Here is a 20,924-nt window from a genome sequence, read left to right as displayed (position 1 = left end):
ATGCTGAAAAAAGGATGGAGGAGGTTTTCCCCCCTCTTGGAATGGATCCGATTCTTTCTATCTCACTTAAACGGAAGGAGAGGTGGGTCCCTTATTGAATCTCTGTGCAAAAGCCGTTGGCAACAAGCGAGGCCAACCGCAGTGGTGGAAAGTGGTAGAAAGTCTTTGTGGCTTTATGTGACAAGCCAATATTGGAGTACCTGTCTCAGAGAAGAGGGGGTCCACCTATTCTCCAAAGCACCGGCGAGCAGGGCAAGAAGTAAGCAACGGAAGCTTATCAAAGAAAGATCCAGCCTAGAATTAAGGAGAGCTTTCTTATCAGTGAGAATAATGGACCAGCCTACAGAAATTGTGGGTGCTCCATCAGGTTTTCAAGAAGAGGCTAGGCAGCTGTTTGTCAAGAAAGGTCAACCTGTTTGATCAGGAGATTATTAGACCATGGAATAATAGAGTTGGAAGGGACTTTGGAGGTCTTCTAGTCCAACCCCCCTGCTCGAGCAGGAGATCCTACATATCATTTCAGATTAACAGTTGTCCACTCCCTCCAGTGATGGAGTATCGACAACTTCTGGAGGCAAGCTGTTCCATTGGTTCATTGTCTTCACTGTTGGGAAATTTCTCCTTAGTTCTAGGTTGCGTCTCTCCTTGGTTGGGTTGGACTAGAAGACCTCAAGGTCCCTTCCAACTCTATTATTCTGTATAAACAGCAATAGCCCTTAGACTTATATACCGCTTCACGGTGCTTTTGCAGCCCTCTCTAAGCGGTTTACAGAGTCAGCCTCTTGCCCCCAACAATCTGGGTCCTCCTTTTACCCACCTCAGAAGGAGGGAAGGCTGAGTCAATCTTGAGCAGGTCAGGATCGAACTCCTGGCCTTCAGCAGAGTCAGCCTGCAATACTGCATTCTAACTATTACGTCATCATGAATGGATAGATGGAAGGAAAGAGAAAGAAAGAAAGAAAGAAAGAAAGAAAGAAAGAAAGAAAGAAAGAAAGAAAGAGAAGGAAGAACGGAAAGAGAAAGAAAGAAAGAAAGAAAGAAAGAAAGAAAGAAAGAAAGAAAGAAAGAAAGAAAGAAAGAAAGAGAAGGAAGAACGGAAAGAGAAAGAAAGAGAAAGAAAGAAAAAGAAAGAAAGAAGGAGAAAAGGAAGAACAAAGCAATAGCACTTAGACTTACAGTATATACCAGTTTACAGGGCTTCACAGCCCTCTCTAAGCGGTTTACAGAGTCAGCTTATTGCCCCCAACAATCTGGGTCCTCATTTTACCCACTTCGGAAAGATGGAAGGCTGAGTCAACCTTGAGCCAATCGGGATCGAACTTCTGACAGTGGGCAGAGTTTGCCTGCAATACTGCATTCTAGCCACTGAATCACCTTGGCTCTATATTTGTATCTATATAAATGATAGAGAGATAAATATTTCTCTCTATATTAATCAAAGCTTCATTTGTAGGTGTGATCTCTGCCACATGATATGAGTCAAAACGCCTGGAAGATTCCATCCGAAGAGAGGCATTATGGGAAGGACGATTTACTCAAAAGTTGCTTGTTCCCAGTGTCCGATGACGATTAATCCATATTGGCTGTGTTTGCAGAGAGATCATAAAAAGACTAAGACGTTATTGATAAAATCAAGCTAGTATTTGCTTAAAGCTTTGGACTGCGTTATTCAGGATTAGGAGTGGGGTTCTTTGTAGTACAAGGTTGGCTATTGTTTTGAACTTAGTGTGTAGAAATAAACTACACGGGATCAGAGGGATGAGTAATGAATGCAGGGTTGATAAAGAGAAATTCAACTAAGGAGTAAGGAGAAATTTACTGACCGCGAGAAGAGTTTGTCAGTCCTGCAGCCATCTTTTCTTTTGGATCTCTGGCCTGTTACACTTTCTATTATTCTACTCTGCATTTTCTATGGTGGGAAAACGGGAGGGGGGAATTGTATGGAGTTAGATGCTATGTAGCCATAACAACGTTCTTTCTAGAAAGCCAAGGTCATCCTTTGTCTCTGCACCTCTGCTCCTGACTGGAATTGAATGGGAGCAATTGCCATCATGGCAGTGGGAGATTGGACCATGGGATGGACTTGTGGGTGTGGAGGGCAAGATCTTGAACTTTCAACTAGGTGGGGTTATAATTATCAGAAAGAATCAGGGTACCATCCCTGAAAATGAATTTTGGGACCACCTGACCCACCTTAAAAAATTCATATTTTTATGAAGCAGCTTTGCTGCTAATAAACAGAAGGTTCAGAATTGGTATTTTGCAACAGGTTGGCTTCCTGCTTCAAACCTTTATAATAATCCTTTCCAAAATGTCAGATGTGGAAAACAGCCTGGAGGGGTTCATTGAGAAAGTACCAGGAAGAAGTACCTATTTCCTGCAAATACTATTTAACTTAACTTAACTTAACTTAACTCAACTCAACTCAACTCAACTCAACTCAACTCATAAACTAATAAACTAAACTAAACTAAACTAAAATAATAAAATAATAAAATAATAAAATAATAAAATAATAAAATAATAAAATAATAAAATAATAAAATAATAAAATAATAAAATAATAAAATAATAAAATAATAAAATAATAAAATAATAAAATAAAATAAAATAAAATAAAATAAAATAATAATAATAATAATAATAATAATAATAATAATAATAATAATAATAATAATAATAATAATAATAATAATAATAATAATAATAATAATAATAATAATAAAATAAAATAAAATAAAATAAAATAAAAATAATAAAATAAAATAATAAAATAAAATAATAAAATAATAAAATAAAATAAAAAATTAATTAAAATGAAATAAAATAAAAATACAGAGTTGTTGCTTCACAAGCAAACTAGAATTTTCCATCTAGAATTGGGTGCCCCATCCAGGCTTATCAAGCCAGGATTCAGAGTCAGATTTTTCAACCGCCTGCTTGAAGTTCTTGGATTAACAGAAGAGACCAAAAACCAGGCCATAAGCCAGGTTGCATTGCGATCATCTTCTTTTAATGACCCCATAACCCATAATCCCTTGCGGGTTGGAGTCTGGCCAACCAAATGGAGCAGAATGTTTACTGGCCGGATGCCTTTCTTATCACCAATGCAGCGTTTTTTTCCCCCAGCAGATACATTCTCATTGTGTGAAATATCAGCCTCTACCTAGGATCAAACTCACAGCCTCCTGATCGTGGCCACCGCACCACTGCAGATTGCATTGCATGCCAGCTTGTCGACGATAAATGAGGATTCAGATGCACGTTGCAAATGGGACGACGAGGGTGGATTTTTTTTAAAAGGGATTTCCACTGCCAGCCGTCCTAACTGCCAGTGGCAATCAGTTCCGCAGGCTCGCTAGGGAATTTTTCTCTTGAAACAATTCCCTTGAATGTTGATGTGGTGAGTCAGGGACACAGAAGGTCGCTTTGCAAAGAGCCTTTCAAATCTTGGCATCGACCTGGTGCTCCTAATCCCGTCTTCCATGCCTTCTTTGCAATTAGAGGATTGGGCACATGACTCCCGAAAGCCATTGGTTTTGCTTCAGTGCCTAATTCCCTCTTCAATTATTTCGAAGAGTAATTAACTGTAATGGGCCTCCCCCAATGCTGCTAGTTCTCATTGACTTTTGCAACGGAGCCTGAACTGCAGGTGAGCGTGAATAGAACGGTTTCCCCCTTTTTCTATTAAAAAATGCACGAGCTCTTGCGTTCGTCTTTCGTTTAGCTTTTCGTGGGGGGGGGGGAGTTTTGTCTCATTAAAACCTAAGTCCGGTTCAAAGTGGAACCGCCCAACATACATGCGGAATAACAGAGTTGGAACATTTACCATGGAAGTAACGAAGACAGGGCAGGCAACCTGCGGCTCTGGAGCCACATGTGGCTCTTTTATCCCTCTGCTGCGGCTCCCTGTCGCCGGTCGGCTCCACAATGGATAGGACAGGTAGAGGAAAAAGGACGCCGTGCTAGGAGGAGACTCTATGGTGGGGGAACCGGGCTTCCGGTCAGCTCCAAGAATTGAACGGGGGGCTTCCGGTTAGGACTTTTGTGGCTCTTTGAGAGTTTAAGGTTGCCGACCCCTGTTCTAAAAGAAGTAAAGGCCGTTCTTGACTGACGACCTGAAGGGATCCGAACGTTTCTCTTGATAAGCGAAACAGCGGCTAAGCGAGTTTCGCCCCATTGTGCAACCTTTCTGGCCACCTTTGTTAAGTGAATCACTGCCCTTGTTAAGTTAGTTACACGGATCTGGCTTCCCCACTTTCTGGCTGGTCAGAAGGTCGCAAAGACATGACCCCGGGACCCTGCAACCGTCATCCAGGGCTGGATTCGCACAATCTGGTTACCGAAGTAGCGTGTCTCCGAAGTGGGTTTTCAAGCAGTTGTAAAGTAGCCAAACCAGGCTGGGTTGGCCCAGCGCTAGTTCACAGAAAACAAACCCAGGCTAGCTAAGTGTGGTGTGTGAATTCGATCACTGTGATTTCCTTTCCTTTTCTCTTCTTTTCCTTTCCTTTCTCCTTCTTTCCTCTCTCTTTTCCTCTCTTTCTTTCTTTTTTCTTTCTTTCTACCTTCTTCTCTCTTTCTCCCTCTCTCTTTCTTTTTTCTTTCCTTCTCTCCTTTCCTTTCCTTTATCCTCTCCTCTTTTCCTCTCATTCTTTCTTTTTTCTTTCTTCCTCTCTTTCTCTCTCTCTATTTTTTCTTTCTCTCCTTTCCTTTCCTTTCCTTTATCCTCTCTTTTCCTCTCATTCTTTCTTTTTTCTTTCTTCCTCTCTTTCTCTCTTTCTCTCTCTTTTTTTCTTTCTTTCTTTCTTTCTTTCTTTCCTTTCCTTTATCCTTCTTTCCTCTCACTTTCTCTCTTTTCCTTTCCTTTCTTTCTCCCTCTCTTTCTTTCTCTTTCTCTCTCTCTTTCTTTTTTGTTTCTTTCTCTCTTTTCCTTTCCTTTCCTAACTATCCTTCCTTCCTCTCTCTCTCTCTCTCTCTCTCTCTCTCTCTCTCCTTCCTGCCTTCCTTCCTGAGTTTTCCAGAATCCTGTCCTAGGAGCAAGTCCAATTTCTAACCTAGGTAGCGTCCTTCTCTACTTGTGGAAGCAAAAGGAGAATGAGTTACGCAGTCTCCAAGCAAACTGCGCCAGAGATGAAGGGAACTTTTGAGGAGGGGGGAGGGCTTTGCCCCTCCTACCCCTACCCCCCCCCCAATACTCTTGGCATGGAGAGTCAACCTCTCTACTTGGAAATGACTCTCGCTGTTTCCAAGCAAGCTGACTCTGCTGCACCTGGTGGGAACACGCAGTCATTTCAAAGAATTGAAGAGCTCCACATGTTTTTTAAAACCAGGATTAGATTAAAGGTAGAGGTGTTTACCAGCCTCCATCAAGGTCAGCCTCTCTCAAAATTACCATTCTCTTTACTGAAGGACAAGCCCTGGTTCACCCTCAAAATGACGCTATAGGGCACTGCACATCAAGACAAAAACTAGACACAAGGAGAGTTTTCCCCCGAACGCCATCCCTCTGCTAAACAACTAATTCCCTCACCACTGTCAAACTATTCACTAAGGCTGCATTACTATTACTATTAGTCTTCTCATCGTGCCTATCAGCCATCTCCTCCCATTTATGACTCCAGGACTCTAACTTTGTTGCTTTATCCTCACGATTTATATTGATATGGATTGTTTCCTGATTGCTTATTTGTACTCTATCTGTTGTACCTTATGATTCTTGATGAATGTATCTTTTCTTTTTATGTACACGGAGAGCATCTGCACCAAAGAGAAATTCCTTGTGTGTCCAATCACACTTGGCCAATAATGAATTATATTTTATTCTGTTCTGTTCTCTTCCACTCCACTCCACTCCACTCCATTCATTTTCGTTTCGTTTTGTTCCTGTTCTATTCTGTTCTATTCTATTCTATTTCTAATCTAATCTAATCTAATCTAATCTATTCTTTATCCTAATATTCTATTCTATTCTTCATTCCAATATTCTATTCTTCATTCCAATATTCTTTTCTATTCTTCATTCCAATATTCCTTTCCTATTCTATTCTTCATTCCAATGTTCTATTTTATTCTTCATTCCAATATTCTATTCTATTCTTCATTCCAATATTCTACTTCTATTCTTCATTCCAATATTCTACTCTATTCTTCATTCCAATATTCTATTCTATTCTATTCTTCCTTCCAATATTCTACTTCTATTCTATTCTTCATTCCAATATTCTACTCTATTGTATTCTATTCTTCATTCCAATATTCTATTCTATTCTTCCTTCCAATATTCTATTCTATTCTATTCTATTCTTCCAATATTCTACTCTATTCTATTCTTCATTCCAATATTCTATTCTATTCTATTCTATTCTATTCTATTCTATTCTATTCTATTCTATTCTATTCTATTCTATTCTAATCATCTACAGTAGGTGTGGTCCAGATGCTGCAAGAAGAAATGGGAACCTTTTCAATTGGCCAACTCTTAGGCTGCTACCTTTCCAGATGAGCTGGGACACAGAACCTACCTTGGGATGCCTAAACACCCGCTTAAAAAGAGAAACCAGTTGAGTTTTGAGCCCCCCGCCCCTCTCCCCCCAAGACTTAAAGAAACTTTGGATTTCAACAGGAGGAAAGACAGTTTGGACTGCGGGAGAAAAAGATACCACCCAGAAGGTCCTGGGACCAAGAGAGTTGGTTCAAAAGTGTCAGTTTTCTACAGGTGAACTGGTGCAGATGCCTTTTTTTAAAAAAAAAGAAAACTGATTAATCTGAAAAGCCAATGCTAGATTTCCTCCTGATTTCTTAATCTGGGGAGGTCTTTTAATCTGGTTTTTTTTAATAAAAAAATATTGGAAGGGGAGGACAAGAAATCCCTGGCAGAAGAAGAAAGGAAGGAAGGAAGGAAGGAAGGAAGGAAGGAAGGAAGGAAGGGCTTCCCTCTGCGGCTGAGGCGGCTGAGCCCTCTTCATTTCAAAAGACACTCAATTCCGACCCCCTCCCCAAGAGCGCAGGCAAACCCAGCCGCTCCGTCTAACGGAGCCACCTAACTCCCATCCATTCCGCGCGCCCCCTCCCCAATTTGGGATCCTGCCCGCCCGACCGGAGGCGGCTCCAGCTCTTTGACTCGCCCCCTGCCCCTGCCCCGTCTGTCCCCTTTTACGCCCCCCCCCCCGGCTGGTAAGGATGGGCAAAGGCGCGCGGGGCGGTGGGGGGTGGTGGGGTCCCGGGTGCCAACCACTCACACGTCCTTGGCGGGCAGTTCGCGTCCCTCCACCACGCGGAAGTGTAGCGCCGTGTTCCTGGCCATGCCGCGGCAGGTGAGGGCGGGCGACAGGTTGCAGATTCCCCGCGGCGACCCCGGAGAAGGCTGGGGAAGGAAAAAGCCTGGACGGGGAGGGCGCTTTCTAGCCGGGATGTTGCAACCACCACCACCCCTCTCTCTCTTCCAGGGAAGCAAGCGAGCAAGCAAGCAGAGGAACCGGTCCAGCCAGCTGTCGAGCTCCGTCGGCTTCAGCGCCTACCTGCCAGCTGGCGCTCGCTCTGCCTGCCTCGCACCGGCCGGCTGCGAGGCTACAGGTTGCCCAGGCGAGGCGGAGGGGTGGCCGGTTCGCCTCCTGGTAGCAAAAACAAAAATAAGTGGTGGGGGGGAGTCGCTGGCCGTTCTTCGCTTGGAAGAGTGGGAAGGAGAGAAGCGCTGGGCAGCTCAGCTACCAGAGCCCGCCCAGTCCAGCCTCCTCCTCCTCCTCTTCCTCCTCCTCTCCACAAACCCCACTCCCTTCTAGCCCTGATGGGTTATCTAGTTAGGGGAATGGAACATCTGCAAGGAAACAAGGAGGCTCAGAGAGCACCAAGGAGCCCACAGTCATCGTGGTCCTCCTCCTCCTCCTCTCTGCCCCCTCCCTCCTAGCACTGAGGATGTTACCTAGTTGGGTAATGAAACGTCTGCCAGAAAACAAGCAAGCTCAGAGAGCACCAAGGAGCCCACAGTCCTCCTCCCCTCTGCTCCCATCTAGCACTGATGAGTTTACCTAGTTGGGTAATGAAACGTCTGCAAGAAAATAAACCAATTTCAGAAAACATTAAGGACGGCGCAGTCATCGTCGTCCTCAAATCCCACTCCCTTGTAGCACTGAGGAGGTTACCTAGTTGGGTAGAGAAACGTCTGCAAGAAAGCAACCAATTTCAGAAACCATTAAGGACCCCAGAGTCATCCTCCTCCTCCTAATCCCCCTCCTCCTCTCCACCAAGCCTCACTCCCTCCTAGCACTGAGGATGTTACCTAGTTGGGTAGAGAAATGTCTGCAAGAAAACCACCAAATTCAGAGAGCACCAAGGACCCCACAGGCCTTTTTCCCCCAAATTTGGTCACCATACTACAAAAAAAAAAGATGTTGAGACTTTGGAAAAAAATTAGAGAAGAGGAAAACAAAATAAGAAAGTCCAGTTGTCTCTTGAAAAAGCTCCTTTGGGACACCGATGACCTGGATGGCTGAGAATCTCTACAGAAATTCAGAGAAGAGCAAGAAAGATGATTAGGGGACTGGAGGATAAAACATATGAAGAACGGCTGCAGGAACTGGGTATCTCTAGTTTAATGAAAAGAAGGACTAGGGGAGACATGATAGCAGTCTTCCAATATCTCAGGGGCTGCCCCAAAGAAGAGGGACTCAAGCTATTCTCCAAAGCACCTGAGGGCAGAACAAGAAGCAATGGGGGAAACTAATTAAGGAGAGAAGCAACTTAGAACTGAGGAGAAACTTCCTAACAGTGAGGAGAATTAACCAGTGGAACAGCTTGCCACCAAAAATCATGAGCGCTCCATCACTGGAGGTTTTTAAGAAAAGACTGGACAGTCACTTGTCTGAGATGGTATAGGTTCTCCTGCTTGAGCAGGAGTTTGCTGTCCGAAGACGTCTCCGTGGCCATGTGGCCGGCATGACTCAACGCCGAAAGCGCACGTAACGCTGTTCTCTTCCCACCAAAGGTGGTCCCTATTTTTTCTACTTGCATGCTTTCAAACTGTTAGGTTGGCGGAAGCTGAGACAAGTAACGGGAGCTCACTCCGTTACACGGCGCTGGGGATTCGAACCGCCGAAATGCTGACCTTTCTAACCGACCAGCTCAGCGTTATAGCCACTGCGTCCCTTCTAGACACTTTAGCAGCTGTAAAATTCCAGGTGAGGACAGCAAAAAGTTAGAGAAATAATTACTGCCATCTAGTGATGGGGGGGGAAGGAGGAGGAGGAGAAAAAGAAGGAGGAGGAGGAGGAGGAGGAGGAGGAGGAGGAGGAGGAGGAGGAGGAGAAGAAGAAGAAGAAGAAGAAGAAGAAGAAGAAGAAGAAGAAGAAGAAGAAGAAGAAGAAGAAGAAGAAAGAAAGAGAAAGAAAGAAAGAAAGAAAGAAAGAAAGAAAGAAAGAAAGAAAAAGAAAGAAAGAAAGAAAGAAAGAAAGAAGAAGCGATCTGGGGTCTCAAAATAGAAGGCTGAAGATGCCATTCTTGGACTGCTATGTAGTCTGATCTTTGCAGGAGTCTTTGGGCCTCTGAAAGCCACGTCCTAAATCTCGGGATCCATGCTTGATCTTTAGCCGTGATCGCCTACTAATCCCAACACCTTCCTGGATCCTTGAGTCGTTTGCAGTAACCTTTTTGTCAGCTTCAGCTCCACAATCTGGCTGCAGTTATCCATGCCTCAGTAAACACCAGGACATGAGGAAAGCACCCTCTGGCTAATGTTCCCTAGCAACTGGAATTCAGAGTTAGCCTGCCTCTTCTACGCGGCAGAGAAACTCCCGGCTTCACCTTTCTCAAAACTCTGGGTTCGTGCGAGAAGTGAATTATGGAGAGTTATTGCACGCTAAGTCAGCCAACGTCCTAGGACAGCTTCCCCAGGGTGGCTATAGCCAAAATGTCAGCTTCTTTCTTCATTTCTTTCTTTCTTTCTTTCTTTCTTTCTTTCTTTCTTTCTTTCTTTCGTTCTTTCGTTCTTTCGTTCTTTCGTTCTTCCTTCTTTCTTACCTTTTTCCTTCCTGATTCCCTCTTTCCTTCTTTTCTTCTTTCCTTCCTTCTTCCCTTCCTGCTTTCTTCTTTCTTATTTATTTATTTCCTTCTTTCTTTTTCTTCTTTCCTTCTTTTCTTCCTGCTTTCTTCTTTCTTTCCTTCTTTCCTTCTTTTCTTCTTTCTTTCCTTCTTTCCTTCCTGCTTTCTTCTTTCTTCTTTATTTATTTCCTTCTTTTCTGCTTTCCTTCTTTCCATCTTCCTTCTTTCCTTCTCTCCTTTCTTTCCTTCCTTCCTTCTTCCTTTTTTATGTATTTATTTGTTTGTTTCCTTTTTTTATTTTTCCTGCTGCTTTCGGAGTGTTTTAAGGAATTCAAAAGGGCCAAAGGTATTGTGAGCGTTTAAAAACAGCCCCCTAGAAAATAAACTCTGCTTTTGGAATGCAACCTTTTGGCAGGGTGGCAATTTGTCCTTAGGACAGCAGAAATTCCATTCTACGGGACAAGGAGAAGTGAGAAAAACAAGCCAACAGGAAGGCTCAGGACACAGGCTTGAATTTGTTGCAAGCCAGACCATTGGCTGAGAGAGACATGGGGTGGGATGGGGGCTCTTTATTCTCAATTAAATGCTGTGGTCTGATTGGCTTATGGACTCAGAAGTTAGGCAGAGTTTCTGCCTGGGCTCCTTGGTTTCCAAGAATAGGTCTGTGTGTGTGTGGGAGAGAGAGAGAGAGAGATGGAGAGAGAAAGAAGGAAAGAGAGACAGAGGCAGAGATGCGGAGACAGAAAGAGAGAGCAAGAAAAAGGCTGAGAGACAGACACATAGAGAGAAAATGACAGAGAGAGAGAGAAAAAAAAAACACAAAAGAGAGAAAGACAGGCAGGCAGAAAGAGAGAGATAAAAGAGAGAGGCAGAGAAAAAGAAAGAGAAAGAGAAAAAAGAAAAAGAAAGAAGCCATATTCAGCAAACAGGCTGTAGAGCATTGCATTTCCCTCATTCCTTTATCACACATCTCACCTGTGAAACTGATGTGTAAAAGATTCAGGCTTTATTCACACAACATGTTTAACTAGGTCAGCTTAAGGTTTTAAAATACTCCTCCCCAATTGTTGAGACTTTGGATAAAGTGCAAAGAAGGGCAATTAAGTCCCTTGGGGGACTTCTAGTCCAACCCCCTACTCAAAGCAAGAGAACGTATACCTTTCTGGACAAATATGATCCATTAGGCCTTGCAGATCCCTCTCAGATGACTGATATTGCTGAATTATGGAAGGGGTTTTTTCCCCCTTCCTCAGATTATGATGAAATCCTTTATGTGCAGTTTGATTGAGACGATAGAATCAGGGATCGGGGGCTGTGAAGATCAATGGTACACCTCACACAAGGGTGATCTCAAGTTTGGCACTTGCCTCACCGCGATTAAAAACGCCTCTCAGGACAAACACGAAATAAATATTGGCAGGGGAGGGAAAGGGGCAGGGGGGGGGGACCCAGAGTGTGTGAAACTTCCTCTCCCCCCCCCCCCCCCGCTTCTTGCAAAACATCACAGGGCTGGAGGCTAAAAGTGAGACGGAAGTGTTTTAAACCGCCCCTTCTTTCACAGCTCCTGTGTCACCCAAGAGTGGACAAGTCGCAAGTGTGCAATGTTTGGGGACAGCTAACGGGCAAGTGGGACAGCCAGATGTGGCTTTCTAGCAAGTCTCTTCCCCTTCCCCCCCCCTTTTGCTCCCCCCTCCCTTTTTTTCTTTTCTTTTCAAGCCCAGTTTCAATCTTTGGAGCCAGAGTGATTTGGGGTGTGTTTAGGGAGTTAGCAGCCACCCCATCTGCTAGGAAAATGAGATATTGTAGGAAATATTAAAAGGGCAGAATATGTTCCCTAAAAGGGAGGCAGAAACTCAAGACACCCCCCCCCCCCCGCCCTGTTTGTCAATAGGCCATTAAGACCTGGGCCAATCTATTCTACATAACAAAGATCTACCGTACCTCCTTCAGGCAGAGCCATAGGAGGAATTGCCCAAAGCCCTTTCATTACATCATCACCCAGCAAGAGTCAACCAAGCTTGGGACTCAGGACAGCCTATGGCGTTGCCCTTGCATGAATCTAACAACCAATCAGAATGCAAGTTCAAATGCAAAAGCCCAGGGAGGGCATAAAACCAAGGCATTCTCACCATTTCCTCCCCCGCCCCAGACCTCAAACCATGTGGTCCTGTCCATCCTCAATAAACTTTCTTTCCAAGCAACTTCCATGAATCCAGTTATCTTTTTGGAACTTTTGAACTCAGGATATTTCTTCTGACAGGTGCTAGGGAATTCTAGGGGATGAAGGAAACCTGTTTTAGGGTTTGATGAGCGATTCTATTTCCCCTTTAAAGGGTAGATGGGTGGGTCTCCAACAGAGGGGAGTGGGTGAGACAGGATTTCAATGTAACATGCAATGAAGAGATGATGGAGAACTTCTCTGATAGTGAAAGCAATCAACCCATGGAAAGAAGTCACCTTCAGAAGTTGTGGGAGCATCATCCCTTGAGGCTTTGAAGAAGAGACTGGACTGCTATCTGTCAGAAATGGTGCAGGGTCTCCCACTTGACAGGGGTTGGACTAGATGACCTCCAAGGTCCCCTCCAACTCTGTCAATCTGTAACATGGAACTAAAATGGCTTTGAGGTTGGCTGCGGACCCTTCCTTAAAACCTGGGCGAACCAAGGCATCATCCGGCGGATTTGCGGGTTTTGCTCAGGTTGTCTGAACTCAGCCCCTCTGCCCTCGGTTGTGGCTTGCGCGAGTTGTTGGCAAACCCACCCAACTCACGGCAGAAAGCAGCCGGTTCAGCGCAGGCTGCGCGCAGGAGTGTGTGTGTGTGTGTGTGGGGGGGGAGCGTTTGCTCAGCCCGTCGGACGCGTCGCCCCGGCAACAGAACGTTGTGCTGGCCGTCTCCATGGCAACCGCCCGGGAACCGCTCTTTCCTTGCAAGCTGTCGCTTCGCGGGCCCCTTTGGGGTTGCTCCGGGGCGGCTGGTGGGGAGGGGGAGAAAGGAGAAGCGATGGCTTCGGATTTGGAGGAGAGGGTCCGCGCCGCTATCCGGGACAAGTTGCTGACGATGTAAGGCCGGGGAAAGGGCGGCGGGGGAAGCGGGAACCGGGGGGGGGGGGGAGGAGAGATTCTGCAAAGTTTTACCACTTGCAAAAGGAGTGAATTTTTTTTAAAAAAATTAACCAGTGGAACGGCTTGCCACCAGAAGTTGTAGATAGTCCATCGCTGGAGGTTTTTAAGAAGAGACTGGGCAACCATTTGTTTGGAATGGTGTAGGGTTTCCTGCTTGAGAAAGGGGCTGGATTAGAAGACCTCCAAGGTCCCTTCCAACTCTACTCTTTCTTCTCTTCTCTTCTTTTCTCATCTCTTCTCTTCATTCTGTATTCTATTCTACTATATTAATTCGTATTCTGTTCATTCTTATTCTATTCTATTCATTCTTATTCTATTCTATTCTACTCTATTAATTCAAATTCTATTCATTCTTATTCTATTCATTCTTATTCTATTCTGTTCATTCTTATTCTATTCTACTCTATTCATTCTTATTCTATTCTATTCATTCTTCTATTCTATTCTACTCTATTAATTCATATTCTATTCATTCTTATTCTATTCTATTCATTCTTATTCTATTCTATTCATTCTTATTCTATTCTATTCTACTCTATTAATTCTTATTCTATTCTAGTCTATTCATTCTTATTCTATTCTATTCATTCTTATTCTATTCTATTCATTCTTATTCTATTCTATTCATTCTTATTCTGTTCTATTCTATTCATTCTTATTCTATTCTATTCTGTAGTTGCCTTGGTGTGCAGTGCTCTAGAGTGTCGTTTTGAGGGTAGGAGTTGAAACAATTTATGTCCAGGATGCGAGGGGTCTGTAGATATCTTCCCGGCCCTCTTTTTGACTCGTGCAGTGCACAGGTCCTTGATGGAAGGCAGGTTGGCAGCCATTGTTTCGTTCTGCAGTTCTGATTCTCCTCTGAAGTCTCTGTCTGTCTTGTTGGGTTGCAGAGCCAAACCAGGCAGTTATGGAGCTGCATATGAGAGACTCAATCATTCCTCTGTAGAACTGAATCAGCAGTTCCTTGGGCAGTTTGAGCTTCCTGAGTTGGTGCAGAAAGAACATTCTTTGTTGTGCTTTTTTGATGAAGGTCTCTCCTGTTAATCCTGTGTTGTCTCGTATTGTAAGAGGTGGTAGTATGGGAGGGTTTCTCCTAAAGTCTACCACCATTTCTACGGTTTTGAGTGTGTCCAGTTCCAGATTGTTCCGGTCATCTGTATGTGATTTCATCGTTGTCTCGAATGAGACCAATCACTGATCTTCTCTGCTAACCAGTCAGCTTGGTCCTTTCCAGGAAAATCCCGGAGAAAGAAAACGATTTCTTGCCTTCGTCTTGCTGCCTCTTAGAAAAGCAAAGAGAACTGGCAGAAGTGGAGAAAACTTTCTTCGCCACCAAAGAGGTAAATCTGAATAACCTGAAGGGCACCAAGAGGCGTGGACTTCATTTCCCAGAATTCCCCAGGCAGCAGGGCTCTTCGTAATCATTTCAGGGGTTAAAATGACACAACTGGACAGCCCTGGGGATAAGGGAACAATACTGAATGCATCTTGTACAGCAAACACAATATCAAAGAGGGACGTGGTGGCTCAGAACATAGGTGGACTTTCCTGGAACATAGCTGGAAGAGACCTTGGAGGTCTCTTAGAACATAGGTGGACTTTCTTAGAACATAGCTGGAAGTGACCTTGGAGGTCTCTTAGAACATAGGTGGACTTTCTTAGAACATAGCTGGAAGTGACCTTGGAGGTCTCTTAGAACATAGTTAACATAGTTGGAAGAAACCTTGGATCCCCCTGGTTGACCAGGAGACCCTACCATTTCTGATAAATGATTGTCCAGTCTTTTTTGAAAGCGTCCATTGATGAGCACCCACAACTTCTGCAAACAAGTTGTTCCATTAGTTAATTGCTCTCACCCTTAGGAAATCTCTAGTTAGTTCTCAGTTCTTGATTAGTTTCCATCTATTGTTTCTCATCTTGCCTTTTGGTGCTTTGGAAAAATAGTTTGACTCCCTTGTTGTGGTAGGAACCCTTGGCTTTAGTCTTGGGGTTTATTTTTCCAAATCCAGTTGCCTTTTGGGACAACCGTGGCCTGGATGATGGAGAATCTCCATTGACTTCAAGAAGGTCAAGTTTCTTATTTGATTTGTTCAAACGCATTTGACCATGTCTTTTCTTCAACTGCTCTTCTCTGTCTCTCCCTGTCTCTTTCCAGGAGTTTCAGAGGAAGATGGAACATCTGCAGCAGCGACGGCAAGAACTGGACCACAAAGAAAGTCAACTCAAGCAGGCCATTCTGAAGTTTGACAAGTTCTTGAAGGTCTGTGGTCAGAAATGAATGTAAATCCAAACAAGCCTGGGGGGAGAACATAGCTTTAAATCCTATACCTGTACTCAAATTGTTTTTACTTCACACAGGTTGCTTTTGGAAAGTGAGGGGAGCCTAATGTCAACTCATAAAGTTGCTATGCTGAGGAAAGGGGAGGGAGCGCATTCCACACATACTTTCGGCTAGAGTCGGATCTCAGATTACTACAGCAGGCTTGGGAGGGCTGCACCTCATTGGGGAATGTGATTTATGACACAGACTGAGGGGAGGGAAGGAACAGGGGTAAAGTTCAGCTATAATTCCAATGAGGCTCAGATATGACTGCAATACGGTATTGCCAAAATGGTACTCCTAATAAATGACTGGTTTTCTTTTGAAACGCCACCAAAGGAGGAAGGACTTTCGGGTGATGGATCTGGGATCTTTTTCTCCCTTGCAGGAGAACGATGCCAAACGCCACCGGGCGATGCGGAAAGCTGAACAGGAAAAGCAGCTGACGGCTCAGAAGGAAGTGGAAGCGGAGCACCTCAAACAGGAAATGAGCCGTTTGATGACAGTGAGGACGAAACTCCAGCAACGCCTGGAAGCTCATAAGCCTTTCTCCGAGTATCTGCAGAAAGTCCTGGGGAAGACGGAGCAGGTGAGATGGGGTAGGGCTAGACAGATGGTTGGAGAAGAAAACCTTCCAATCTGGCAAAGGAACTCTCTTGTCAACCAAATAAACTCCAGGCCTCCGTGGTTTCCTCTGTGATTTATTTATGTATTTATTTAGGTGCTCTCCGGTTAGCGGTGGCACCTGGCAACTGGATTTTTGGCAAGATGTTCCAAAGTTCTTCCGGAGATTTTTTTTTCAGGGCTCAGAGGGAAGGACTGGCCCAAAGTCATCTAGCTGGCTTTAATGGCCAAGACGGGACTAGAAGTCACCGTCTCCTAGGGATTGGCCCAAAGTCATCTAGTTACCTTTCATGCCTGAAGCTGGACTAGAACTCACCGTCGCCTGGTGATTGGCCCACAGTCACCCAACCAACTTTCATGTTTGAAATGGGACTAGAACTCACTGTCTCCTGGTGATTGGCTCAAAATCACCCAACCAGCTTTCATGTTTGAGGTGGGACTAGAACTCACCATCTCCTGAGTCACCCAGTGAAGAAAACTCACCGTCTCCTGGTGATTGGCCTGAAACAACCCAGGTGGCTTTCATGGTCAAAGCAGAACTAGAACTCACGTCTTTGGGTGACTGGCCCAAAATCACAAAACCAGCTTTCGTGCCTAAAACAGGATTAGAGTTTATAGCCTCTCCATTTGTGATCTGAGGCTTTTGGCCACGTCAAACTGACTCTCTCTGCTGTTATGAGCGAGTTTTATTTTAAAAATTCGTGCCTCCCAGATTTCTACCGGAGTCCGGCGGCCTTCCGATCCAATCAGGTCAACTGCCAAACATCTGTTTCCGTCTCTCCCTCTCTCATCTGGCTAGTGGGAAAATGAGAACATTATTTTCTCTTCTACCTGTTCCTAGACTTCAGATTCTGCATCAGAGTCCAAAACTGTAGCATCCGCCCTTGTCTCTTCTTCCCCCAAATTACTTGCTTATGGGGGGGAAAGCATCACCTTGTTTTTATGACTGTTATCACTTACAGAATCATAAATTCCCCCTTTAACATTCCCACCAAAAGACATCATTCATTTTACATTCTATTCCCATTGTTTCCCATTTTAGCCGTAGTCCTTTTTCTTCTCCTATTTTCCAATTTCTAGTTTTTTTTTTAACATGTACACACTCTACGCGTTTTCTTTCTCTTTAAAAATAAACAATTTATCATTTCTTTTTCCATCTATTTTCCATTAGCAATATGAACCTTCAAGTTTCAAATGGCAAGCTTTATACAATCAACACAACGTGATTATTTAACGGCTTTAAGGTTCTTAATATCACTTCCCAACACATTCTAATTAAAACATATTTTTACCTTGCTAACAATATTTCTTTTTGCTGGATCATATCATTCTACTCTTCTCCTATTTCTAAATTTTCTTTTCTCTTTTTCTTCTTTTTATGTGTCTTATATCTTTTCTTCTGTATTTTCCCTCAGTTTTCGATAGATTTTTTTGAGTATCTTTCCCCCAAGTTTCTCTTTTCCATCTCCCTTTATTTCTCTCTTTATTTTTGGCTAATTTCTTCTCCAGATGTTGTTTCCCTTTTTTCCTCCCTGCTCTCTTTGTGCCTTTACCCCATTGAGTTTTATTTTCCATTTCTACCTTGTTAATTCCTTGTTCATTTACATTGCTTGTCTGTTCCCCTTCTGTCTCCACTTTCAACCATTTTCCTGGTTCCTTTTCTACCTCTTTGTTACCTTTTAAGGTTGCTCTTGCACTTTTTAACATTTGCAACAACTCCTCTAACATCCCGCCCTCCACGATCAAATTTAATACACTTTTAATATTTTTATATTTTACCACAATTAATTGTAGTCCTCCTCCTTAGTTCTTCCTCAGAGAATAGATTTATTGGATATGTCATATTGGCACGGGCTGGTGAAAACCGACTCTAAATGTTCTGTGGTTTTCACCTAATTTAAAAGTTTTTCACTTTCTCAAAATGATCACTCAAACGGTCCAATCGGTATACAGCCCAGTTGCTAGGGGACTTCAGTCCCCTCCTTCCAAGCACCTGCTGAAATGACCTTGGTTCCCAAGAGAAAGCATTTTGTTTTGGCTACAAACTCCAGCTATCTCTACTCCCCCCTCCTATCCCTTAGTTTCAGCTGTGGCAGTGCCAAAGCCTCAAAATGGCCTCCATCAGGTCAGCTTCAGGGTTGACGCGACCTCTAAGTGGTTTTTTGGGGTCCTCCTTTTTTTTTCCTCGTTCTGCAGTTTCAGGAAATCTTGGAGCTAATTGGTCGGTTCCAGACGCTGATGGCCACCCAGGTCAACTTGGTCCAGAGAGAACAAGCTGCCCGCAAAGCTGTGGAGGAGGAACGCAGGTCCCTGCAAGAGTACCTGGACGAAAGCAGCAACAGGATTTTGCAGCAAAACAATCAGGTGGCTGAGCTCCAAGGCCAGCTGGAGCAAACCCGGGCCAAAGTCCTTGAATTGGTAAGATGAGGACATCAGTGGAGGACAAAGTGAACATAGAATCATAAGGCTGGAAGGGACCTGGGAGGTCTTCTAGTCCAGCCCGCTGCTCAAGGCAGGAGACCTTATACCAGTGATGGCTAACCTTGATGGTGTCCAAAGCTTGCACAAAACCCCAAAATGCAATGAGACTCGAAGATCAGCTGGCCGGTGGGAGGCGCCTGAGTATGTGCGGTGGAGCTGGGCTGGGGCGATGGCTGGTGAGGTCTGCTATCACGGCCTTGTACCATCCTGGTCAAATGGTTGTCCAGTCTATTTTTGAAAACCTGCAGTGATGGGAGCAGCTACGACTTCTGGAGGCAAGTCGTCCCATTGATTAATCGTTGTCCTGTCAGGAAATGGTTCCTTAGTTCCAGGTTGGCTCTCTCTTTAATTATCTTCCACCTGTTACTTCTTGTCCTGTTTTCTGGTGCTTTGGAGGATACAATACAATAGCAGAGTTGGAAGGGACCTTGGAGGTCAATGGATGTAAATCCAAACAAGCCTGGGGGGGAGAACATAGCCTTAAATCCTATACCTGTACTCAAATTGTTTTTACAATACAATACAATAGTAGAGTTGGAAGGGACCTTGGAGGTCTTCTAGTCCAACCCCCTGCCTAGGCAGGAAACCCTATACCATTTCAGACAAATAGCTATCCAACATCTTCTTAAAGACTTCCAATGTTGGAGCATTCACAACTTCTGGAGGCAACTTCTGTTCCACTGATTCATTGTTCTAACTGTCAGGAAATTTCTTCTCAGTTCTAAGTTGCTTCTCTCCTTGATTAGTTTCCACCCATTGCTTCTTGTTCTATCCTCAGGTGCCTTGGAGAATAGTTTGATTCCCTCTTTTTTGTGGCAGCCCCTGAGATACTGGAAGACTGCTATCATGTCTCCCCTAGTCCTTCTTTTCATTCAACTAAACATACCCAGTTCCTGCAACCGTTCTTCATATGTTTTAGTCTCCAGTCCCCTAATCAACTTCGTTGCTCTTCTCTGTGACATCCCCTCAAATATTGGAAGATGCTACCAGGTCTACTCTAAGCCTTCTCTTTGTTAGCCTAGAACAGGGATGTCAAAGCCAAGGAGATCTGGCCTGCAGGGCCATCCTGGAAAATGTAAGAAGGGCAAGAGAAGGACAAGGGGAGACATGACAGCAGTCTTCTGATATCTCAGGGGCTGCCCCAAAGAAGAGGGAGTCAAGCTATTCTCCAAAGCACCCGAAGGCAGGACAAGAAGCAACGGATGGAAACTGAGCAAGGAGAGAAGCAATCTGGAATTAAGGAGAAACTTCCTAACAGTGAGGACAAGGAGTGGAATGACTTGCCTCCAGAGGTTCTGTCACTGGAGGTTTTCAAGAAGAGACCGGACAGCCATTTATCTGAAATAGCCTAGGAACAAAAGGGCTGGATTAGAAGACCTCCAAGGTCCCTTCCAACCCTGTTCTTCTGTAAGGAGATGTCTCGAGAAAACGCCGGGATTTTTCTCCTACTTTCCCCTCTCTAGGAGTCCAACTGGATTTGCATCCAGAATACAGCTGCCGGAAAGACCCTGGAGCTGGGACAAATCAAACTGGCAGCTCTGAACCTTTTCCAGATGGTGGCCAAGCACAGGAAGATACCCATGAATGTGCCCCAAGAGGACACCGAAGCCCAGCTAGATGCGGTCAGCTCTACTTCCATAAATGCTCTTCGCTTCGGCAAAGTCACACCGTGGGAGGCTTTAAATTATTAACACGCCGACAATGGATCTTGAAAAGGGAAGTAATGTAAGAGGTTTCTCTGGCAGCGAGGGCTCCAAGCTGTGAAATTTGATTGACCTTTGGCTGATCTCGGTTCAGCCAGGTTACAAATAGCCCTAGACCAGGGGTGGAATGCTACTGGTTCGGGCCAGTTCGCGTGAAGTGGTAGTAAAAAAAATGCTTAATCAAGTTTTTTTTAAAAAAGGCCCAACGATCAGCTGTGTTGCGCGATAGTAGGAACTTTTTAAAAAACTTTTTTCTAGCATTTGGGGTCCGTTTTTGTTCCCAGGAGGATTCCCTGAGTCCTGCCAGGCCAAAAATGGTGTTTGTGTGTGTGTGTGCTGTGAAAGGAAGGAAGGAAGGAAGGAAGGAAGGAAGGAAAGAAAGAAAGAAAGAAAAGGATGGGAGAAAAAGAGAGGGAAGGGAAAGAAAGAAAGAAAGAAAGAAAGAAAAAGAAAGAAAGAAAGAAAGAAGGAAAGAAATAAGGAAGGAAAGAAGGAGAGAAGGATGGGAGAAAAAGGGAGGGAAGGGAGAAAGAAAGAAAGAAGGAAAGAAAGAAAGAGAGAAGGATGGAAGAAAAAGAGAGGGAAGGGAGAAAGAAGGAAGGAAAGAAAGAAAGAGAAGGATGGGAGAAAAAGTGAGGGAA

General features: G+C 44.2%; 3 protein-coding genes across 4 annotated transcripts in view; 1 reads left to right on the top strand and 2 right to left on the bottom strand.

Annotated features, from left to right (window-relative positions):
* The window catches only part of RASAL1 (RAS protein activator like 1), a gene marked incomplete at its 5' end in the record, with an annotated part of 37,312 nt that extends 30,009 nt beyond the window's left edge, over positions 1-7,303 (bottom strand). Inside the window, one exon of the mRNA XM_081966280.1 lies at positions 7,239-7,303. Within this exon, the coding sequence (XP_081822406.1) occupies positions 7,239-7,303 (65 nt within the window). The remainder of the gene's footprint in view (positions 1-7,238) is intronic.
* An 830-nt stretch (positions 7,304-8,133) lies between these two features.
* The window catches only part of DRC10 (dynein regulatory complex subunit 10), a 48,644-nt gene continuing 35,853 nt past the window's right edge, over positions 8,134-20,924 (bottom strand). The window contains exon 6 of the mRNA XM_081966286.1: positions 8,134-8,214. The gene's annotated coding sequence lies outside the window, so the exon portion shown is untranslated. The remainder of the gene's footprint in view (positions 8,215-20,924) is intronic.
* Positions 12,971-20,924, top strand: part of CFAP73 (cilia and flagella associated protein 73) — an 11,352-nt gene continuing 3,398 nt past the window's right edge. Inside the window, exons 1-6 of one of the 2 annotated variants that reach the window (XM_081966294.1) lie at positions 12,973-13,092; positions 14,390-14,495; positions 15,311-15,415; positions 15,864-16,064; positions 18,296-18,517; positions 20,044-20,202. In XM_081966294.1, coding sequence (XP_081822420.1) covers positions 13,034-13,092; positions 14,390-14,495; positions 15,311-15,415; positions 15,864-16,064; positions 18,296-18,517; positions 20,044-20,202 — 852 coding nt within the window. In that variant the 5' untranslated portion in view covers positions 12,973-13,033. Of the gene's footprint in view, positions 13,093-14,389; positions 14,496-15,310; positions 15,416-15,863; positions 16,065-18,295; positions 18,518-20,043; positions 20,203-20,924 lie in introns of both variants that reach the window. The other variant, XM_081966295.1, reaches the window with a different exon arrangement.

Source organism: Natrix helvetica (assembly GCF_964273705.1).
Source record: "Natrix helvetica genome assembly, chromosome: 14".
Classification (NCBI taxonomy): Eukaryota; Metazoa; Chordata; class Lepidosauria; order Squamata; family Natricidae; genus Natrix; species Natrix helvetica.
Note: the sequence above shows the minus strand (reverse complement) of the source record. Positions and strands in the feature narration are given on the sequence as shown.